We start from the raw sequence: 21,710 nt of genomic DNA on the forward strand, positions 1-21,710 counted from the left end.
TACCACCAAGGGCTGTTGGCACTCAGCCAGCCAGAAGAACAGATTTAAGAAGCCAGGGCACACAGGAGAGAGGGGGGGAAAAATCAGGCCATCAGATGAAAAGGCTGCGCCACTCGCCAGATAAGAGGCTTGGTTTGGAACGTGTTCAGGACCTTAAACTCTACCAGCTGGAATTCTTTCCAAGTACCATGCCACTCGCTGCCCTCCTGAACATGGAAATTTGCATTTCATCGTGAATATGGAACACGGAGTCATGAGTTAAATGATTCCCAAGAAGCGGCTTCCTCTGGCTCTGTGGGCTGCGTTTGGAGCAGAGAGGCCCCAAGGCCCCGAGCCTGGAGCTAAGTGCATTAGCAGACAGGGCTCGGGCCCTCTCCTCGCCGCATCCCCACTCACCGGGAACTTGGACATCTTGGCGAGGCAGAATTCCTAAGGAGGGAAGACAGGAGAGAAAGGGCCATTAAACACCAAGCAGCATGGATCATTGTAACGAAGGGGGCAGATTCTGGGGTGCAAGCCGGTGGGGCCAGGCCAGAGGGGTCTCATCAGAGTCAGGCCAGTGTGCAAGGTGGGGACGGGGTGGCACAGAGCAGGGATGGCTGTTGGTCCCGGGCGGCCGGCCGACTTGGCATCTAGATTGGCTCTGCCCGTCGCAGACTGTGTGGTCTCCCTTGGATTTTTTGAACCTTGGATTTCTTATTTGTAAAATGGAATTATGACTACCTACCTCCCAAGGCCATTACAGAAATCCAGTGAGCTAACATTCATAAATCCCCTCGCACACGGGGCCTGACACCCTGGCAGAACAGAGAGGCCACCAGACACGACCCTCATCCTGCCTTTGCTATTGTGTGTGTCCCTTGATTGATTGGGTTCCATGATCACGGGTGCTGGGGGATTCGGCCAAGACCAGACACACTACCTGTGCGAGATGGGTCCCTAACCCAGCAGTTCGTAACCAGTGGCCAGGCTGTACTGGGCTTCCCTCAAGGCTCCGACAGTAAAGAACCTGCCTGAAACGCAAGAGACCAGGGTTCCATCCCTGGGTCAGGAAGATCCCCTGGAGAAGGGACCGGCTGGCCACTCTAATAGTCTTGCCTGGAGAATTCCATGGACAGAAGAGCCTGTCGGGCTACAGTCCATGGGGCCACAGAGCTGACTGAGTAACTAACACTTTCATTTTTTTCTTTTTTTCAGCCATGTCTCACTATATGTTCATCCTTCAGTCATGTCTGACTCTTCGTGACCCCGTGTACTATAGCCCACCAGGCTATTTTTAAAAATGGTCTCAGAAGGATGGGTTTAATTAAGAAACTGTGCCGGCCAGCAGGTGTGCAAGGCATGATGTGTGGGAGCAGGCAAGCCCCTCTGTCCCACTCCAGCCTCACCCAGAGTCGTGCTGCGAAGCCTCATGAATTCTTCTGCACTTGAACTCACTTCTGTCCCCTTTGTCCCTCCCTCCCACAGAAATCAGAGCCCCCCTCAGGCCACCCTCTGGAGCCAAAGTGAAGGAGTGTGGCCAAGCAGATCTGCCTGGGGAAGAACACGCTCGAATCGTCTGCTAGAAACGAGCCGGGGCCTGGGTCTCAGGTGCACTCCAGGCTCCTCTTGCGCACAAGCCCAGTGTCAGCATCGGCTGTCTCTGGGGCTGGGGTGCTTTATGAACATGGGTGAGCTGGCTCGGGCTGAGGGGGACCCCCTGAAGGCAGGACTCGCAAGGGATTAAGACGATTGGAAGTTGGTAGAGAAGCAGTCCGCAGCTCGTCAGAAAGGAACCAGCAAGAGAGTTTGGTCGACTGGACCAGTCCCACCCGGCCCAGGGCCAAGCCTCAGCTCAGAGTGGGGACTACACCTTGGGTTTGGTGGGCCCGGATGGCACCCGGGCAGAGAGAAGAGCCCAGGCTCCGGGACCAGACCCAGCCCAGGGTCCCAGCCCTGCATGATAGGCGACCTGTGGCGGTTCTCAGCCTCGGCGCTCTCACCCGTCAGGAAGATGACTGCAGACGAAATGCCGACCTCTGCACCTGCCCTGAACTCACAGTTGCTGTGACCGTTTTCACAAGAGCCCTAGAAAACAGAGGCCATCACTCTGGTTTCCAGGTAAACACCATGCCACTCGCCTGCCCCTCCCTTGAGGGTCCCCAAAGCGGGGGTGGTGGCAAGCCAAGGTTCTTGTTGCTCTGGGGGTGGCAGGGAACGTGGCCAGACCCTCACCTGCAGGCTGGGTGGGTAGGGGGACGTCGATGGACCCTGGAGAGAAAAAGGAGGGCAAAGCGGGTCCCCAGATCTGAAGTCTGAGAGCCTCGGGGTCAAGGGCACCTGTGGATCCTCGGCAGGGTCACCACTGTCCAGGGGCGGTCATCAGCACCCCCTCTCAGCTGGGGGGTGGCCTTGTTGCAGCTGCGGGTGCAGACCCCACTCCCAAACGCAGGGAGCCCGGAGCCCCCCACCTTGCCCCGGCCAGGGCCACCTGCTGACTGTTTGATCCAAGGTCACGAAGGAGCCCCGTCCAGCTGCTCCCTTCCTGAGGCTCAGGTGACTGGACTCTTGGGCTCCATCAGACGGGCCTGGCGAGTAGGCACCCCTCAAGTCAAGGCCGGGGGGGCCTGGACCCCCACGGTCAATGCCAAGGCCTGCAGGACAGAGCAGCCCCAACATCTGCCTCCTTGAGTTGATGCATCCTTCCCGGGTGGGAGGAGGTGGGCGGTAAATGCCTCCAGGAAGTGCCCAGGCCCCTCCCTCTGTGGGGGCCAACCTTCCCTTCTCTCTCGTCTGCACAGACCCTGGTAGGTGTGCCCCCATTACGTCTGATCGGGGATACTTCATTTAGTCTACACGGATTCAGTGAGGCCCTAAGACGTGTCCGGGGCTGGGCTCTCTGTTGGGGACACAGCAGGGATCCCAGGCCACCACCCGGGACAGATCACAGAGGGTGGAACTGCAAGGAGGAGATGAGAACTGCCGGGGGAACGGCCCAGCACCGGTCCTCACATTGCTTGCCTTGTTCTCTGGCCTTGAGCCAGCACATGCTGGCCCTGAGCCCCCATCTCTAGTCCTGGGGAAGGACCCGGACAGGGTCACAGGGCCGTCAGGAGGATAAGATAGTACCCTGCAGAGAAGTCCCTGGACGGGGCAGGGACCAGCTCTGCCTTTAGAGGCAGGAGAAGCTGGAACGAAATCTGAGCTCCTCCGATTCTCTGTGTGATCGTGGGTGAGTCACTCCAAGTCTCTGCACCTCAGGATCTCCAGCTGGAAGATGGGGATAAATCCGACCTCATGGCAATTTCATGAGGACTCAAGGATAAAGCGCATAAAGCAACAAGCCCCACAGTCTGGCACCGGTAACCGACCCTCTGTAGATGGGGGCATCTGCCCGCCTGCCTAACGTTCAGGGCTGCTTCCTTCACTCATGAGTCAAGGCCAGGACCAGCTCGGGTCTCCCAAACACACATGACATCCAGATGCTTTCCAGGGGCCAATATTTCCCCAGGCCCCTGCAGGGCTGGAGTCCATTTGATAATTTATGAGGTAGGGATAGAATCTTTATAATTATAGCTTCTCTCAACTATAAAATCAAGACATATTTATTAATTAAGCCCAAACAAAACTACAAGGCCAATAAAGCACACAGGGATAGCATTAATTTAAGCAATGGGTGATGTTTCGCAGACGCTAAATGGGCCTTCCCCATGCGATGGAGGTCGAGGTGGGGCCACCTGGGCCAAGGTCTTGCCATGTCCACTGCCTATCATCCGCCCCCCCTGCCTTTGGCTCCGCAGACCCTAGGAAGGCTGTCATGGTCATGAGTCCCCTCGACCACCAGAGAACCAGCATGGATCCCTCAGCTCCAATACACCCCTCAAGTCCCAAGTTCTTTTCTCCCTCCTGCCCTTCCTAATGACTGGAAAGATGTTCATCAAAATGAAAACATAAAGAAATTTAAATTCTTCTAGAACTCTCAAGGCCTCCCCGGAGGCTCAGCGGTAAAAATCCGCCTGCAATGCAGGAGCCGCGGGTTTGATCCCTGGGTTGGGAAGATCCCCTAGAGGCAGGCATGGCAACCCACTCTGGTGTTCTTGCCTGGAGAATCCCATGGACAGAGGAGCCTGGCAGGTTACAGTCCATAGCGTTGCAAAGAGTCGGACACGACTGAAGTGACTTAGCACACAGAGATCTCAGAAGACTACCCTCCGCTCCCTGTATCTGTAGGCCCCAAATTCGGGAAACCCTGAATTAGGACCCAGCAGGACAGGAATTGGCTGATCTGATTCCCATCTGTGTCCGCTGTCCTAGCAGGACTCAGGGAGTGAAGGGGCGTTGGCTCTGTGCAGAGGATAGAGCGCCCAGGACAGGGTTCAGAGGAAGAGGCTGGGAGGCCCCGGGTGGGGGGCCAAGGGCCACAGGGGCCCAGAGTGGTGGGGGAAGAGGTGGCCCCCAAAGGAGACAAGGAGGCCCACGGAGCCTTCATCTCCAGCCTCCCCTGGGGCAGGGAGGGCAGAGAGTGGGCTGGACCTCAGGACAGGTCACCAGACCCAGGCCAACTTGGTGGTGGCTCACCCTGCAAGGATGCTTGGCCCGGCAGGGCATTGCCTCCCATAAAACGGGCAACCCTGGTCCCCACCCTGCAGAGGTTAACACTGGACTCAGGTTATGGCAATCGGGGAGCAACCTGATCTGAAGTTATGTAGTCTCACCAGCACCCAAACTCTCAGTCCGGCTGCTTTGAGGACCCTGGGTCTCCTCCCCACTCCGCAGGCCCTCCCCACGGAGCTCCCCTCCCTGCTGCGGCCACTACCCGAGACCTCAACGCCTCTGCACCCTCCTGCCTGGCACAGCAAGCCTGGGCCCAGGACCTGGGTGTCTCCCTCCTGGGCTAAGGCAGCCAGGGGACTGTGAACCCATGTACATGCCCAGCATAGCCAGTCCAAGAGCTATGATGAGAGGATGTCTAGCAAATTGCCGGTACTTAATACTTCCCCCCTTGGTGGCCAAGACGGTAAAGAATCTGCTGGCAATGTGAGAGACCCGGGTTTGATACCTGGGTCTGGAAGATCCCCTGGAGGAGGGTATGGCAATCCACTCCACTAGTTTTGCCTGGAGAATCCCACGGACAGAGGAGCCTGGGGCTGCAAACAGTTGGACATGACTAAGCAACTAAAGCAGCTTACCAATCTTTCCCCCAGGTCTCTATTGCCTCATCACCCTTCCAGTTATTTCCCTGGATCTTCCTAAAAAATCCAGCAAATGAAGAGCTAATGCCCGGCAGGCCAGGCAGCCTTGGGGAAGTTGTTCCACTGCCCAGAACTGGCTTCTGTCTGCCTTAAATGTCCCCCTGGTCCAGGCAGCCTGCCGACTGGGACATGAACTCTGGTCTGAGCTCCCAGCCCACTCACCCTCCAGGGAAGGGGGCACCCCAGGCCTCCTCTCCCGGGGCTCCCTCTCTGGGCACCACACAAGAAAGAGCTCTAAGTCTCGCACCCACAGGGCCCTCGCGGAATTGGGGCTCAGGGCTGGAGGCGAAGGAGACCTGGGCCCCGCTGGGAGCCCTACTTCTCAGCAGGTGAGGTGGCGTGACAACTTGTGGGCAACAGATTACCCTGGGGGCTCTGCTGGTGTCTGTGGGCACAGGGAAGGAACAGAAGGAACGGGAGAGCAGGTCAGAGAAGGCTGTGGAGGAAACCAAGCTCCAACTGCATTTTGGGGGGAGAAATAGGATTCGTCAGGGACCAGGAGGTGAGTGATGTGAAAGCCGCTCAGTCGCATCTGACTCTTTGCCACCCCCTGGACCATACCGTTGATGGGATTATTCAGGCCAGAATCTCGGAGTGGGTAGCCCGTTCCCTTCTCCAAGGGAATCTTCCCAACCCAGGTCTCCCGGATAGCAGGCAGATTCTTTACCATCTGAGCCACAAGCGAGGCAGGGGAAAACAGGGGCTGGAAGCCAAACTGCTGGTATCTGAGGCTGCAGGGGCAAAGGTTTGGGCTGGCTGCAGCCCGTGGCGGGGGGACTCAGGAGCGGAAGATGAGCCAGAGCTGGTCAGGTCGTGCGGGGCCTCGGAACCCACTGAGCGAGCTTAGAGCTAAGGCGAGGGTCACAGGGAGCCGCAGAGGGATGCCTGGGCCTCGGGGCTCAGGGCGGCGCCTCCCGCCGCCGCGTGGGGCTGGGAGGGAGGAGAGGCTGGCCCTGGCGGAGCCCGTGCGTCCCCGCAGGGTGGCGGGAGGTGGCGTGGCCATCGAGCGGGGCCGCCGGACCGCTCCGGGGGCGGAGAGCCTGCGCGGCTGGATGAAGCCCGCCAGATGGGCCGCGGCGGGGCACTGCCGGTTGGGGTGTGGGGGACGAGGTCCCTGCAGCCGGTACCTTCCTTCTCTCCCCCGCCACGCCACACGCCCGCGGGGACAGGGCGCCTCCAGGTCTCTGGCTCGGGTGCGGGCTCACAGCCCCCGGGACCGACCCTCGCCCCATCACGAGGTGTTCATTCCCGGGGCTGCGCTGCCGGCCGTTTCTAGTGGGAATCTGCTGCCCTCTGCAGGACGGTTCTAGAACCGCGTCACTAGGACCTTCCAGCAGAGACCGGGGGCTGATCCCCAAAGCCAAGGAGGACCCTACCTAGCTGGCGCGGCAAGAGAGGTCTCCAGGCGCGGTTCCACGCAACCTCAGCTCAGTTCGGTCCCTCAGTCGTGTCCGGCTCTTTGCGACCCCCATGAACTGCAGCACGCCAGGCCTCCCTGTCCATCACCAACTACCGGAGTTTACTCAAACTCATGGCTGTTGAGTCGGTGATGCCATCCAACCATCTCATCCTCTGTGGTCCCCTTCTCCTCCTGCCCTCAATCTTTCCCAGCATTAGGGTCTTTTCAAATGAGTCAGCTCTTCACATCAGGTGGCCAAAATATTGGAGTTTCAGCTTCAGCATCAGTCCTTCCAGTGAATATTCAGGACTGACTTCCTTCAGGATGGACTGGTTGGATCTCCTTGCATCCAAGGGACCCTTGCACCTCAGGATATGCCAACATGCCCCTTGATAATATTGACAGATACCAAGGGACCCCGCAGGGAACGTCACGCAGGTCACCACAGCCCGGCCGGAGGCTCTCATATAGTTTGTGTTTGAGGCTTGGAGAGGTGGCAAACTGACCCAAGAACGCCTGCTGGTTCAAAGCCAAGTGTGCCCACCTCCCAGACCCATGCCTCCCTGGCCTCGCGCCGTCTCGGGCCCCCGTCCCTCTCTCCCTGGCGTGTATGTGACATCTTGTCCTCCTGTTGGGTGCTAGTCCAGGGCCTGCCCCCCGCCCCCCAATACCCAACTGGGAAATTGGCTGAAAGAAGGCGGGGTCACACCTTCCTGTGTGTCCACAGCGCCTAGCACAGAGCCCGTTCAGGGGAGAACCTCGCTCTCACGATTTCGCCCCAGCTCTGTGTCCCCCACCAGACTGGGAGCCTTGAAGGAGCCGGTCTCTGTCTCCGTGTGTATACGGCTCCAGTCCCCAGTGGCCTTCCTGCTGTGTTTAATCTCATCCAGAGCAGGTTTTGTAGAGGCCCCCCTTGCAGGGCTCTCAGGACGGGGAGCTCCCATTGTCAGGTCAGCTCCAGGGCGAGGGCTGTTACATTCTAGGTTTCCCCCCAACCTTCCCCCCTAGACCCACGCTGCCTCCAGCCAAGAACTGATGGATGCTGACTGCTTCGGGTGGTCCTCGGGGCTTGCAAACCTCTCTCTTCTCCATGGCTGGAGTTCTCACTTACAAACCACCCTTAACCCTAGGAGCTGTCTGCTTCCTGTGCAAATGAAGGTGGAAAGGCCACCTGTCTTACAGCACACCGAGAGGGGCCGAAGGGACAAGGGCTGGCCGCCCTGCCCGCCCCCAAAGCACCCCTGCCCCCCAAGGCCATCTCAGTGCATGGGGTCAGTGGGGACGCTGCTTCGGTAACAGTTCCCTCTTGGGTCACCAAAGAAATTCAGAGAAAGGTGTGGACCCTCTGTGGGGCAGCTCTGGCCCCAAGAAGTAGCTGTCTTTCTGCCTGTTTTGGAGGTCAGAAGTCTGTAGGTTAGGGACTTGCCTGTATTCCACACAAAGTCCTGTCATGGGGCATAAAACTGACCAGGGGTCCCCAAGACTCAGCCCAGAGCAGGACCCCACCAGCAGCGGGGGCGGCCCCACAGGCCCGGGTTTCTGCAGATGTTTATCCAGATGAGCCGTATCTTCTTCCCACTTCACAAAGCAGAGCAAATGCCGGCTAGGAGGTGAGCCCAGTGGTTTTCCAACCTCAAAACCTGATGGGAGAACCACCCCAGGCAAAGCTGGCCCTGCTCCTTTAAGAGCCACAGGTTGGAACCCGGAGCCGCAGGTCTGGCAAACTGTGGGGCCTTGTGTTTCAGTAAGTGACCTTTCTGTTGGCGCTAATTGAGGAGGACTTGCCCGGATGCCAGACGTGCGGGGGCCCTGCCAGGGAGCAGGGAGGGGCCTGAGCCTGCTCCTTCCAGTAAAAGGCAGGGGTTTTTGGCAGCAGTCAGTTTAGAAGCCTGGCTGCTATTGTAAATCATAAGCTGATTACTGCACTTGTTCTTAAAGTTTCCGATAGCAGTTCCAGGCGAGCTGTGAGTTGCAACACAATTGAGAGTTAAGTTTATGGTCAGGAAGAACCCTGAGCTCTTCCTCGAGTCTCTGACTCCCACTCCTGACGCTGGAACCCCAACGCAGCCGGGTGAGGAGGCCCTCCTGCAGCAGTGTCCTGGGCGAGCGCCACAGGAGAGTTCACCCCCAGGTTCTGAGCAGACACACGGGCCTATTTGGTGTTGAGAATTAATGGAAGACCTTTGCGAGGGCTGCAATGTGGTTTCAAAGTCACCAAGTGCTGGTGAAACCCCTGGGGTCTGGAGGCCTCTCCGCCTGCTGTGCAGACGGCTCTCCACCGCCGTGCCACCCTCCCTCCGTCTGGGCCTTGCAGGAGCTGGGCCGGCCCCTGCGCCAAATCGCTCGAGTTAACATTTGTGTCAGTGTTTCCATTATAAAGTGCTCTTTCCGCCTTCAAGAATATACGGCCCAACTGTAAAATTACTCTTGAGGCTGCAGGCTGGCTCAGACCCAGCAGTCTGGCTTCCTCCAGGGGGCTGCAAGGACCCCCGGGGATGGTCCCCGCCCAGAGTGACCCACCTGGGACCCGGGGGCGGCTGCTCCGCACAGACCCTGGTGAGGGCAGGGAGGGGACGAGGACAGCAGGTGCTGGCCGGGGACGGTCAGCCCCTGCTACTTGGAGAAAAGTCTAGAACCTACGGTGTCAGGTCCTGGACCCAACGACACAACAGGGGCCCGAGTAGGGGAAAAGCTCCATTTCATAAGCTGCCCAAGAATCCCGATGACCCAGCAACCGGAGGGAGATGAGGTGAGTGTGGTCATGGGTCACAACAATGCAATGCAATCTGTTCGCCTGATTCTAAAAATCCTCAGTAACACTTTTTAATATACAAGAGTCAAAAGTACAGCAGTTTTACAATGTAGGAAAATTTAATACATACTATATAAACAACATTATTTACATCAGAAATCACTAGGACAGTGGCATTTTTCACAAATATAAATTAATTACTGTTTAGTCAACAGATTTTAAAAGTCCACAATTTTACAATAAAGAAAACTCATCCGTCCCCAACCAAGTGGGGCACAGATGGACTAAAGCAGGCTGGGCCCCTGGCCTGGCTCTCCTCGCTGACACGGCCGCCCCAGACGAGCCGGGGGCCCACCGCTCCTGCTGACGAGTGGGTTTTGGTCTGTAGGATTCCCGTGTCGCTGTGTGAATTCCTAACTGGGTTGCGTTTGCACCGCGCGCCCTGATGCGGCCCTCAGGTATCGGGGATATCGGGTTAGAATGTCTGCAGCACGACATGAGAGGTGTCCTGGGTTCCCGTCGGAGGGTGTAAGGAGGGAATGGCTGAAAGGAGGGGGAGCCCGGGGCAGCGGCCGATGGGAGGACAAGCCTGGAGTGACCGCGTCCTCGGCGGGACCTCGTGCTCCTGTTCAGGTTCTCGGTGGCGCTAACTCTCCTCTTCCTTGGCCCTTGCTCTTTCTATCTAGTAACTACATCCTTCAGAGCCACGGAAAACCATCCTCAGAGACTCCGGGGGTGGCTTCTCCCATCCACGAGTGAGAGAACTCCTATCTGTGCAAATTTCTGGTTTCAACAGAAGCATACAGTATTCATACTGACAATGAGGAAATGCTTTCTCTCTCCCAACCCACTCTGCAAACACACTCTGGCACCTAAGACAGATCCTTTTATGAGGATACTGTACTTTCTGTAATCAACACTGATCTGGCTGATACTGCCTTTTGCTGCAGCATATGGCACTAGAAGTCCTGAATGTGAACAAAAGGAAGCTCCTTTTGCCTCATGAGGAGACCTCTTTGGGAATAACTCACATCTCCTATCAACAACTTCAGAGGGAAAAAACCCAAAAACCGTGAGCTCTGAAATGCAGGCCCTGCCGGTCCACCCCCTGGCCCCTCTAACTGACAGGACCACGACTCGCCCTCCTACAGAGGAAGCCGTGCTGGGGCCTCTCTGTGGACCGCCGGCCCGCCCCTCCTCTCCGGCCGGGCGAGACCAGCAGAGGCCATGTCAGTACTGCGGCAGGGACCCCAACCCGAGCAGAGGCAGTTTCCTGTCCCCCCAAGCCGTCAGGCATGGCCCAGCGGGTGACCGCTGCCGGGGCTCCCTGTGGTCCTCCGGGCTGTGCTCCCGGCATGCGCGCTACAAGCCCAGGGTGAACGACTCCAAATACCAGGAGGTGCTGAGCCCACGGAACTCCCCGCACCAAATGTGCGGACCCTGCCTCCCACGAGGACCTCGGCACAGGCCAGCCGAAGACGCTCTGCAGAGAGCGAGAGCCCCCCAGAGCCGCCCCTGCCTCACCGTATGAGGCAACAGTAAAGGCATGAGTGGTGTGACGGTGATTCCTGGAGTCCCCTGGAGAGGGGCAGTTAGTGTGGGGAGCGTAACCCTGTGGACACCCAGGGAACGGTTTCCACCAGCTCTGAGCCTGCAAACCCACGGGCTCACTGCACGTTCAAGTCAGTTATTCTGTCTCCGTCTAGAAAGGCCTTTGCATACTCTAACAATACTGGCAAATTATCTTTAAGGTGAACAGAACAGTAGGCCCCGGAACCAGGAAAGGGAAAGGAGCCTGCTAATTACTGCAGCCAACCTCAACCTGTCCTCCGCTCTAGTCCAGCTCTTCCTATCTGCAGCTCAGTCACCCTGTCCTTGAAGGCTTCCAGATCTGGGGGGAGAAAATGAACTTAGGCTTAGAGTTAGCTTGATCTCGTTCTAAAAGATACTGAGTTCAGTTCTAATGGTCTCCAACTAGCAGTGGCAGCATGTTCACCACAGGGAGCAACTAATTTGTTTCTGGCCACCCACCACGCAGTGGCAGAAGATGTGTGATTCCATGACTCCTCCCTCCTCAGGTTGTGCAAAGATGAGCTGCAGATGGTCACCCGCCGCCACACGGACCACACCACCAACCCCCCAGCCCCCCACCAGTGCCCTGGTCCGGTGCCGCCAGCACCCAGCCAGGCGCAAGCCTGCTCCCGCCCCCCTCTCTCCGCCATCACTCACTGTGGGAGCCGGAATCCACCCAGGATTCCCGAGCCCTGGCCACGCCCCCCACCCCCACCCTCAAGGCCGCTCCCAGGCAAACCAGCCCCGCCCAGTACAGCACTGAACCAAGACCTTCCGCCAGCAGGGGTTGGGGCTGGGATTGGGGGGGCGAGGGGGGGGGAATGGGATGGTAGGGAAATGGGGGATGGGGGATGATGGGGGGTTGGGGGGTAAAGGAGGCCCAGGGATGATGGGGGGTTGGGGGGTAAAGGAGGCCCACGCAGGAGACCACACCTCTGAGACACACAGTGTGGGGCAATTTAGTGTTGCTGGGGAAGAGGCCGTGGAAGAGGTGGCCCCCGCCCCCAACCCCCCGCCATCAAAGAGTGAGGCTCAAGTGTCACTTCCCCCAAGGACACGTCTGAGGGGGTACCTGCTCCCCTGCAAGTCCTGTGGTGCAAGACCCCACCCGCGCATCCCCTCGCCTGTCAGCAGCATCCGTCTCATCAGAGTGCACCAGACCCCTTGTGTCCAGCGGGTCCCAGCAGCCTTCATGCACACGTGCCCTCCCCCGACCCCACACTGAGGTCCAGGGCGACAAAACATTCACGACTCTTAAGACCTCTCCTGCCTTCACTGGGAAACAGCCCGTGAAGCTGGTAGACAAAAGCATCACCGCTTCCTCCTGGCACCCATCCGAGCGGGAGGCCAGGACCAGGCCGGAATGCGATGGGTGCCCAAGTGCAGGAGGGGGTGACCCAGATCAAAGCCGGGCTGAGCCAAAGGCCCCCACGCTCTGAGTGCCCCTCAGCGGCAGGCTGACGGCAGCCCTGTGTCCAGAAACGCCCTCTTGGGTCTGGGTAACCGGCTCCTGCGGGTCAGACCAAAGACGTCCAGGTGCTTCATGACGCTCGCGCTCCCCTGCTTTCCAGGCGGTCCTTTATGTTTTCCTAACATTCCAGTTATAATCTGGGTTGTTCTTCTGTTCTAGTGATCTCTCCAAAGGAGACCGATGATCCAGGGGTGACTTGGAATCGTGAGGAGATTTCTGAGAAGGGGGAGAGCGAGGATCTGAGACTGCGGGGTGCAGCGGGGGTAGGGGCTGTTTATACTCCCCCAGTTTGTCTGTGTGGAAAGAGCGGTGGTGGTCCGAGGGCCCCTGGCCGTGGTAGCCCATAGGGGGGCGGTGATCAGACATTCGTCGGAAATCCTGCTGGTGGTAATTTTGAGGCCTAAATTCATCCGATCGCCTCCGCTTGGAGTCATGATGGTGCCTGAAATAGAGACAGGAGAATCAGCTAAAGACCAAGGCTGGATTCCCACGCCTCCTCCGTCATCCACTGGCTCTTCCTCACGCTGGAGGACACTTCCAGGGACTCAGAGCAAATACTTACATTACTAGAACTCAAAAAAAAACACCCAAAACCAAAAGCAAACTAAAGTAGTAACAAAGGGCTATTTTATACTTATTGGCAAAACGCAGCCCATGAAATGACATGAGCCTCATCAAGTCTGCAATGAAACAAGCACAAACTTGACTCACTGATGGCTTTGTAAACTCACATTCCCTTCATGAAAACTGGCAAGATCTACAAACACTCTCATGCTCCTCAACCCAGCCCAGGAAAAAAAAGAGCCACAGAAATTATTTTCTAAGTTATTAGTAACAGCAAAAACTCAAGCAACCTAGATATTCAACAATAAGTGCAGGGTTAATTACTTTCAAACAGACTCAATGTGAAGAATATTAAAATTTTTAGTTGGGACTATGGCAAACTGCTTGTTATACTGTTAACGGAGAAGCTGTAAAAGTCGACAACAATCCCCAGCTAAAGAACGGGCAAAGGACTTGAATAGACATTTCTCCAATGGAGATACACAAATAGCTCCAAAGCACATGAAAAGATGCTCAACATCTTTGATGAGCATTAATCACTAGGTAAATGCAAGTCAAAACTACCATTAGGATGGCTACATTCAAAACACTGAGAATAAACATTGTTGAAAATGTGGCAAAATTGCAATTCTAATACATAGTTGGTTGGGACTGTAAAATAGCTCAGCTCTAGTGGAAAACAGTTTGGTGGTTCCTTAAAAGTTAAATGCCTAACTACCAAATGACCAACAACTCCAATCCTAGGTAAATAACCCCAAAGCACTGAGACAGACATTCAAACAAACACTCACATACCATGCTCACAGGAGCACTATTCACAATAGCCAAAAGGCAGAAAAACACAAACGCCTATTAATGAATGGAGGGATAAACAAAATGCAGCATGTATGAGGTTGGTGTAAAAGTGATTCTGGTTTTGCACTGCTGAACTTTGCCATTTGATATTGGAATACAGTCTTAAATAAATGTGTTTATGTTATACATCATTTTAATGAGCATTTCTCACTTCACTTTTTTTTGCTAATGACATATTACTTGCTGTTTATGTTTATTTTAGACTACAAAAATGATGTTAGACAAAAAAGCAAATTCGAGTGGTTTTCTTAAAGAGTTCAAAATGGGTGGTAAAGCAGCAGAGACAACTCACATCAACAACACATTTGGCCCAGAAACTGCTACTGAATGTACAGTGCAGTGGTGGTTCAAGAAGTTTTACAAGGGAGTTGACAGCCTCAAAGATGAGGAGTGCAGTGGCCGGCCACTGGAAGTTGATGTCAGCCAACTGAAAGCAATCACTGAGATGATCCTCTTGTAACTACACAAGAAGCTGCAAAAGAGCTCAACGTCGACCATTCTGTGGCTATTTGAAGCAAACTGGAAAGGTGAAAAGGCTAAGTTGGTGCCTGATTAGCTGACCACAAATCAAAACAATCATCATTTTTCTATAAAACATTGATCCATTTCTCAGAACGTGACATGTGATGAAAAGTGGATTTCACCCGGCAACCAGCGACGACCAGCTCAGGGGTTGGACTAAGAAGGTGCTCCAAAGAGCTTCCCAAAGCCAAACAAACCCGCACCAAAAAAGGTCACGGTCACTGTTGGGCGATCTGCTGCCCGTCTGATCCACTAGAGCCTTCTGAATCCCAGCGAAACCATTACATCTGAGAAGTATGCTTGGCAAGTCAATGAGATGTACCAAAAACTGCTACACCTGCAGCTGGTATTGGTCAACAGAAAAATGAGCCCAGTTCTTCCCCACAACAACATCTGACCACAGGTCACACAACCAACGCTTCAAAAGCTGAATGAATGGACCAGGAAATGTTGCCTCATCTGCCATATTCACCTGACTTCTCACCAACTGAGTACCAAACTCCCTCAAGCATCTCGAAAACTTTTTGTAGGCAAAATGCTTCCACAATTAGCAGGAGGCAGAAAATGCCTTCCAAGAGTTCACTGAATCCCAAAGCATGGATTTTTATGCTACAGGAATAAACAAACATATCTCGTTGGAAAAAATGTGTTGATTGTACTGGTTCCTATTTTAATAAAGATGGGTTTGAACCTAGTTATAATGATTTATCATGGTCCGAAACCACAATTACTTTTGTATCAACGTAACATATACATTGGAATGTTATTCACCTGTGAGAAGAACTGGAGTACTGATACATGATGGTACAATGTGAATGAATCTCTAAAACATCATGTTAAACATATGAAAATGCCAAACGTAAAAGGCCACATACTGTATGATTCCATTTATGCAAACTGTCCAGACTAAGCAAGTCCACAGAAACGGAACGCAGAAGGCTGGTGGTTGCCAGGAGCTAGGCAGAGAGAAGAAAGGAGTGGGTACGCAGTGGTCAGAATTTTCTTTAAGGGGATGAACATGTTTTGGAACTTGACAGAGGCGGTGATTACACAACACAGTGAATGCACTAAATAAATGTCCTGAATTGTTCACTTTAAAATAATTAATTTATGTTATGTGAGTTTCACCTGAATGAAAAGAGGAGGAGGGGAAGAGGATGGGAGGGAGAGAAAGAGAGACTGACTGTCCAGGTTCCAGCCAAGATGGAGTAACAGGGACTATATCTACTGCTGAAACAGCCAGAAAGGGACAAAATGTGTGGACAACAGTTATCAAGACACCAGATGTCAGGAAAGAACAAACAGCGATTCCTATGGGATGAGGAACCAATGAGGTGAGTCTTACAAGCACCTGGCTCAGCAGAAGCCCAGACTTCCTGAGATGGGGCGGGGGCATCAACACAGCTGGAGCTCAAGTGTAGAGTGCAAGAGAAGAAAGTTGCAGAGAACAGAGCTCAAAGCTCAGCAAAGGTGTTCCATCGAGTACCTAGTGGGACGCAGCTCAGGCTCACTACCCAGGGGCCAGGGGAACAACAGAGAAGGACGAGAGATGCGGGCGCCCTGTGCTCACGCAGGGCTGGAGCAGCCTGCTCCCTTCTCACCGACCAGACTGGCGAACCTCCAGCTCCAAGGGCACGGGTCGAATGCCGTGAGGGGCCTCGCCTCAGCACTGCTCCAGTTCTGCCTAACAAGTCTCAGCAGCAAGATCGTAAAGAATCAAACTGCTCCCAAGTAACTAAACCCTGCTTCTGGACAAAACTCCAGAACATTCATAGGAAGACAAAAATATCCCGCACTTAACTAGGTATCTAATCAAAAATTATCAGGCATAGAGAAATAAAAGCAAAAATAAGCAAATCGGACCTCATCAAACTTAAAAGTTCCTGGTTAGCAAAGAAAACCATAAACAAAACAAAAATCAACCTATGGAATAGGAGAAAATATCAGCAGACAATGCCACCAACAAGGATATAATCTCCAAATTATACCAACAGCTCATACAACTAGTAACAAAAAACAAACTCTGTGGAAAGATGGACAGAGGGACTTCCCTGGGGGTCCAGTAATTAAGATTTCATGTTCCGATGCAGGTGGTGCAGATTTGATCCTTGGTCGGGGAGCAAAGATCCCACATGTCGCATGGCCAAAAAACCAGAACACAACAAACTCAATAAAGACTTTAAAACAATGGTCCATATTAAAAAAAAAAAAAAACTTAAAAAATGGGTAGACCTGAATAGATATTTCTTCAAAGAAGACACAGAGATGAAAAGATACTTAACACTGCTAATTATTAGAGAAACACAAATCAGAACTACAATGTATCACCTTACACTGGTCAGAATGGCTGCCATTAGAAAGTCTACAAATAACAAATTGTTGGAGAGGGTGTGGAGAAAGGGAACCCTTTTTACATTATTAGTGGGAATATAAATAGATACAGCCACTATGGAAAAAAGTACGGAGGTTCCTTAAAAAGCTGAAAATAAGAGTTGCCATATGATCCAGCAATCCCACTCCTGGGCATATATCTGAACAAAATTCTAATTTGAAAAGATATACACATCCCTATGTTTACAGCAGCACTATTTATAATAGTCAAGACATGGAAACAAATGTTCATGGACATATAAATGAATAAAAAAGATGTGGTGCACATATACAATGGAATATTACTTTCAATTATAAAAAAATAAATAATGTCATTGGCTGCAATATGGATAAACCTAGATAATATACTAAGTGAAGTTAAGTCAGAAAGAGAAAGATATCATATGATATCACTTCATTTACATGTAGAATTTTAAAAAATGATTCAAAGGAAATTATTTATAAAACAGAGACTCAGATACAGAAAAACTTACAGTTACCAGAGGGGAAAGGGTGTGGGGGTTGATAAATCAGGAGTTTAGGATTAGTAGATACAAACTACTATACACAAAATAGATATAAAACAAGGTCCTACTGGATAGCGCAAGGAACTATATTCAATATCCTATAATAAACCAAAATGGAAAAGAATATGAAAAAGAACAGAACCAGGAAAATAAGACCTATAGTGAGGCAATAAATCAATCAATTGAAACTGACCCAAATGATAAAATTAGCAGACAAGGATAGAAAAGCATTTTTAAATTGTATACCAGATTTCAAAACGTCAAAGACAGACATGATTAAAAAAGACAAAGGAAGAGAAACTATCCAAATGAAACAGAGAAAACATAATTAAAGAAAACACAGCACCAGTGAACTGAGACAAATGTGTAACTGGAATCTTCACAAGAGAGTGAAGGAACAGAATAAAGTATTCAAAGAAATAACTGTAAAAAAAAAATTCCAAATTTGATAAAATGATAAATGTGCAGCTCCAAGAATTCCCAAGTATAAGAAACATCAGGAAAAATACAACATGGCACATTATAATCAAATTGCTAAAAACCAGTGGTGAAGAAAAAGACACATTATGCAAAGAGGAATAAAGATGACAGATTTTTCATCAGAAATGATACAAGTAGAAAGTAGATAAACATCATTAAAGTACTGAAATAAAGTGTCAATGTACAAACTTATACCTGTCAATCTATAAATTTATACCCAACAGAAAATATTTCTGATAAGTGAAAACAAAATAAAAACTTTTTCAAACATACAAACGCAAATGGTAACGATAACCCTATATGCAAAACAGAAAAAGAGACACAGATGTACAGAACAGACTTGTGGACTCTGGGAGAAGGCGAGGGTGGGATGTTTTGAGAGAACAGCATCGAAACATGTATATTATCTAGGGTGAAACAGATCACCAGCCCAGGTTGGATGCATGAGACAAGTGCTCGGGCCTGGTGCACTGGGAAGACCCAGAGGGAGCAGGTAGAGAGGGAGGTGGGAGGGGGGACCGGGATGGGGAACACATGTAAATCCATGGCTGATTCATGTCAATGTATGACAAAAACCACTACAATATTGTAAAGTAATTAGCCTCCAACTAATAAAAATAAATGGGGAAAAAAAAAAGAATTTATCACCAGCAGACCCACACTAAAACAAAAGTCCTTCAGACAGAAGAAAAATGATGCAACATGGAAATACAGAGCTACACAAACAATGCAGGGCAAATGCCCAGTGGAGCCAGACAAGATGATACGGAAGAGTGGAGGGTGAGGGGTGGAGACCCCCTAACAGAGCAGCTGCTGCTTGGCCACAGCTGCTATCCTGAAAGCAGCCTGGTGTCACCAGCTCTTCCAAAAAGAAGACAGGACATGGAGATGTTCATACGAAAGTTACCTATGTTAAATTCAAGGTGCAGCCAGAGCCTGTCTTTAGCCTAGGGGGAACCAAAGCTCCTAGGAAGTTAAAACATAGCTAAGTCCTGAAATTAAAGACAGATAAAACCTCTTTCAGAGAAGGCAACGGCACCCCACTCCAATACTCTTGCCTGGAAGATCCCATGGATGGAGGAGCCTGGGGGGCAGCAGTCCATGGAGTCGCTAAGAGTCAGACACGACTGAGCAACTTCCCTTTCACTCTTCACTTTCATGCACTGGAGAAGGAAATGGCAACCCACTCCAGTGTTCTTGCCTGGAGAATCCCAGGGACGGGGGGGCCTGGTGGGCTTCTGTCTATGGGGTCGCAGAGAGTCGGACACGACTGAAGTGACTCAGCAGCAGCAAAACCTCTCTAGCCCTTCCTAACTCACAACTACTGTCACAGAAGCTGGCCCATCCTAACACGTCATCACATGGCTGCAGAGAAGGGACAACTTGGAAAAGCTCCGACCCTTGAACTGCAGCTCCTGGCACACCACAGGCTGCGTCCCACCTGGTGTGGCCAAGAGCCTAGCACAGAGCTTCACCATTCCGACTGCTGACTCTAGCATTTTACGGCTACCCATTCTCTGGATTTTCGCAGGGGAAGGCAGCAAACTCCCTACACAAGTGTGATGATGAAACGACAGATGGCTCCCTGGCCCCCGAGAATGAAACTTAAAACCTGTAACTTGGCATTTGAGGCCCCTCCACCACCCAACCTGTCATCTTCGGGGTGGGCACCCCATCCTAGGGGGCCATCCTTGCCCTGGCCCTGGGATGTCTATTCTATCTCTCTCCGCTTAACTGACTCTTTACGGCCCAAATCAAGCCTCCCCTCTTCCTCAGCCCTCAGGAAAAAACTCAAAAATCCCTTCTTCCATCCATGCATCCCTCGGCACTCAGCATCAGCAGCCGAAGATGCCGTGATGGCAGAAACAGGGGGCCAGACTTGGGACCACGCTGGCACACGTGAGGACGCGCGTTACGTCTGTGCTGCGTGTCGCTCCCGACCCTGAAGCCCGCAGAGCTTGGGCCGGCGCCTGAGGCCCACACACCGGTCGTAGTAGTCCCTGTGGCCCCGGTGGTCTCGGTCGCTGCTGTACTGGTCGTACGGCCTCTTCCTCGACAGGCTGTTGGGGCGGTAGCTCCCCGAGCGGTGGGCGTCCATGTGCCGCCGGTCCCCGTAGTGGTGGTCCTTGTACCAGTGCTGCTCGTACTGGTGGTGCCGGTCACTCCCCCAGGGCGGGTTGTTATTGCCACCGCCATAGTTGAACTTCCTCTCCCTCTGCCAGTCGCCTCGGTCTGCAAGAAAATCATCATCTCGTGACTGCAAGAAACAGCTGCGTTTCACTTTCACTAAAGTTTAAACTGGAAAGGGCTGACGCATGCTGCAGACAGACATTCCGCTTCCTCCTCCTTGGCTTTGTGCTGCTGGCTATCAAACAGGTAATGAGTCCAAACATTCTTTCCCAAAATGTTCAATGCAAAAGAAACCTTACTACCTTTCTCCTTCTGCAATCTTAAAAACTACTGCTTTTTGTTTTTCCTTTCTTTTTTTTTCTTTTACTGCTTTTCATTTTCTATCTGCTTGCCTTCCAATCCAGGGCAGACTCTTAAAATGAGATTTCACAAAAGCAAACAAACAAAACCCAACAACAACAAAAATCCAACACCAGGCAATTATTTGGGAAAAGGCACTGCTGAGTTTCACAGCCACAGGTAACATCCTCTGTTTATCCCTCTAAAGTTTATTTACCTGCTGGCACCACCGGCTATGCCTCGTCCCGGGACACCTTGCTAGACCATACATACTGATGCCACCCTTCTTCCTCAGCCCACACCACTTCCTCGCACTCCTCCTGTAAAAAGTGACTCCTCTAACTCTGGATTCTGTAACTCTCAAGAATGGGAGCCAAACTGCAGTTTAGTTTTAGATTCTGTAAGCCTCCCTTTTTTTCCTGAGGTGAAGAATCACACTTATGAATCATAAAAGGCAGTGAAAACACAGAAGTCCAGGAAAGGAGGCTCAACTGTGTTGAAATGTGGTCCCCAAAACGTAGACCCACTTGGAGCCTCTCAGTGTCACTTCAGTTGAAAACAGGGTCTCTGAAGTTATAATGACGGATCCTGACTTGAGATCACCTTGGACTCATTCGCATGGGTCCTAAATCCAGTTGGGGACAAAGAGACACAGAGAGGAAGGCCACGGAGAGAGGAAGACAGAGACTGGAGCCACGCAGCCAAAGCCACACCACCATGGCTTGCTGGCAGGCTGTCAGCCAGGAGCGTGTGCCGAACAGGTTCTCCCTCAGACCTTGCACAAGGAACCAACCCTGCTGACACCGTGATCTCAGAGTTCTGCCTCCAAACCTGACAGAACACATTTCTGTTCTTTTAAACCACCTAGTTTGCAGTACTGTGTTACAACAATCTCGGGAAACTAACACAGAGGCTTAACCAGCAGGAACTCTCTGGCCTCACGGGACATCCATCTTCCAGGTACGATTTGTTAAGATCAAGCATGTGCCACCGACTAAACCTCTCTCTACTCATTCTATTGGCCTTCTAGCCTTCTTCTACAAAGCCAAAGAATAATTCCATCAAGGAACCCGTTAGGCTTAGAAATTTAGACCATCAAAATAATACACAGTCAACCAGTGGCTTAAATTCATTGCTGACACAGGGTGGAGCACCAGGGGACCAAGAAGTAAAATACTTTTGACTATTCAACCAAAGAACCAACGAACAACAAAAAGACACACCTTCACAACATGAAAGGATCATTTGAAGATGGCTTCAAACGAAATAGAAGGTAAAGTTTCAAAAGGGTGTCAAGGTATGTGGTACAGTAGAGGTGCTTAAAACTCAAGCCAAGTCATTTATTTCCAGAGAAAGTCAACAGTGCTTTTCTTCCTTCTTGAATCCTCCATGGGGTAGGGTCACTGGTTGGGAAGTACTGACTATTAAGGACAGGGGGTGAGAAATCCAAAATTTTAAAGACTATGAGTTAGTTTAATAAGAAAAGTTCTCTCTAAGG

General features: G+C 52.0%; 1 protein-coding gene across 5 annotated transcripts in view; it reads right to left on the reverse strand.

The window, feature by feature from the left end:
- Positions 1 to 9,482: 9,482 nt before the first annotated feature.
- CHD2 (chromodomain helicase DNA binding protein 2) overlaps positions 9,483 to 21,710 on the reverse strand; it is a 111,912-nt gene continuing 99,684 nt past the window's right edge. For 4 of the 5 annotated variants that reach the window (XM_020872709.2, XM_020872699.2, XM_020872729.2 and 1 more), the window contains 2 exons: positions 19,729 to 19,975; positions 9,483 to 12,867 (listed from right to left, as the gene is read on the reverse strand). In XM_020872709.2, coding sequence (XP_020728368.2) covers positions 12,534 to 12,867; positions 19,729 to 19,975 — 581 coding nt within the window. In that variant the 3' untranslated portion in view covers positions 9,483 to 12,533. Of the gene's footprint in view, positions 12,868 to 19,728; positions 19,976 to 21,710 lie in introns of those variants that run through there. The other variant, XM_020872743.2, reaches the window with a different exon arrangement.

This window comes from Odocoileus virginianus, chromosome 16 (assembly GCF_023699985.2).
Source record: "Odocoileus virginianus isolate 20LAN1187 ecotype Illinois chromosome 16, Ovbor_1.2, whole genome shotgun sequence".
Classification (NCBI taxonomy): Eukaryota; Metazoa; Chordata; class Mammalia; order Artiodactyla; family Cervidae; genus Odocoileus; species Odocoileus virginianus.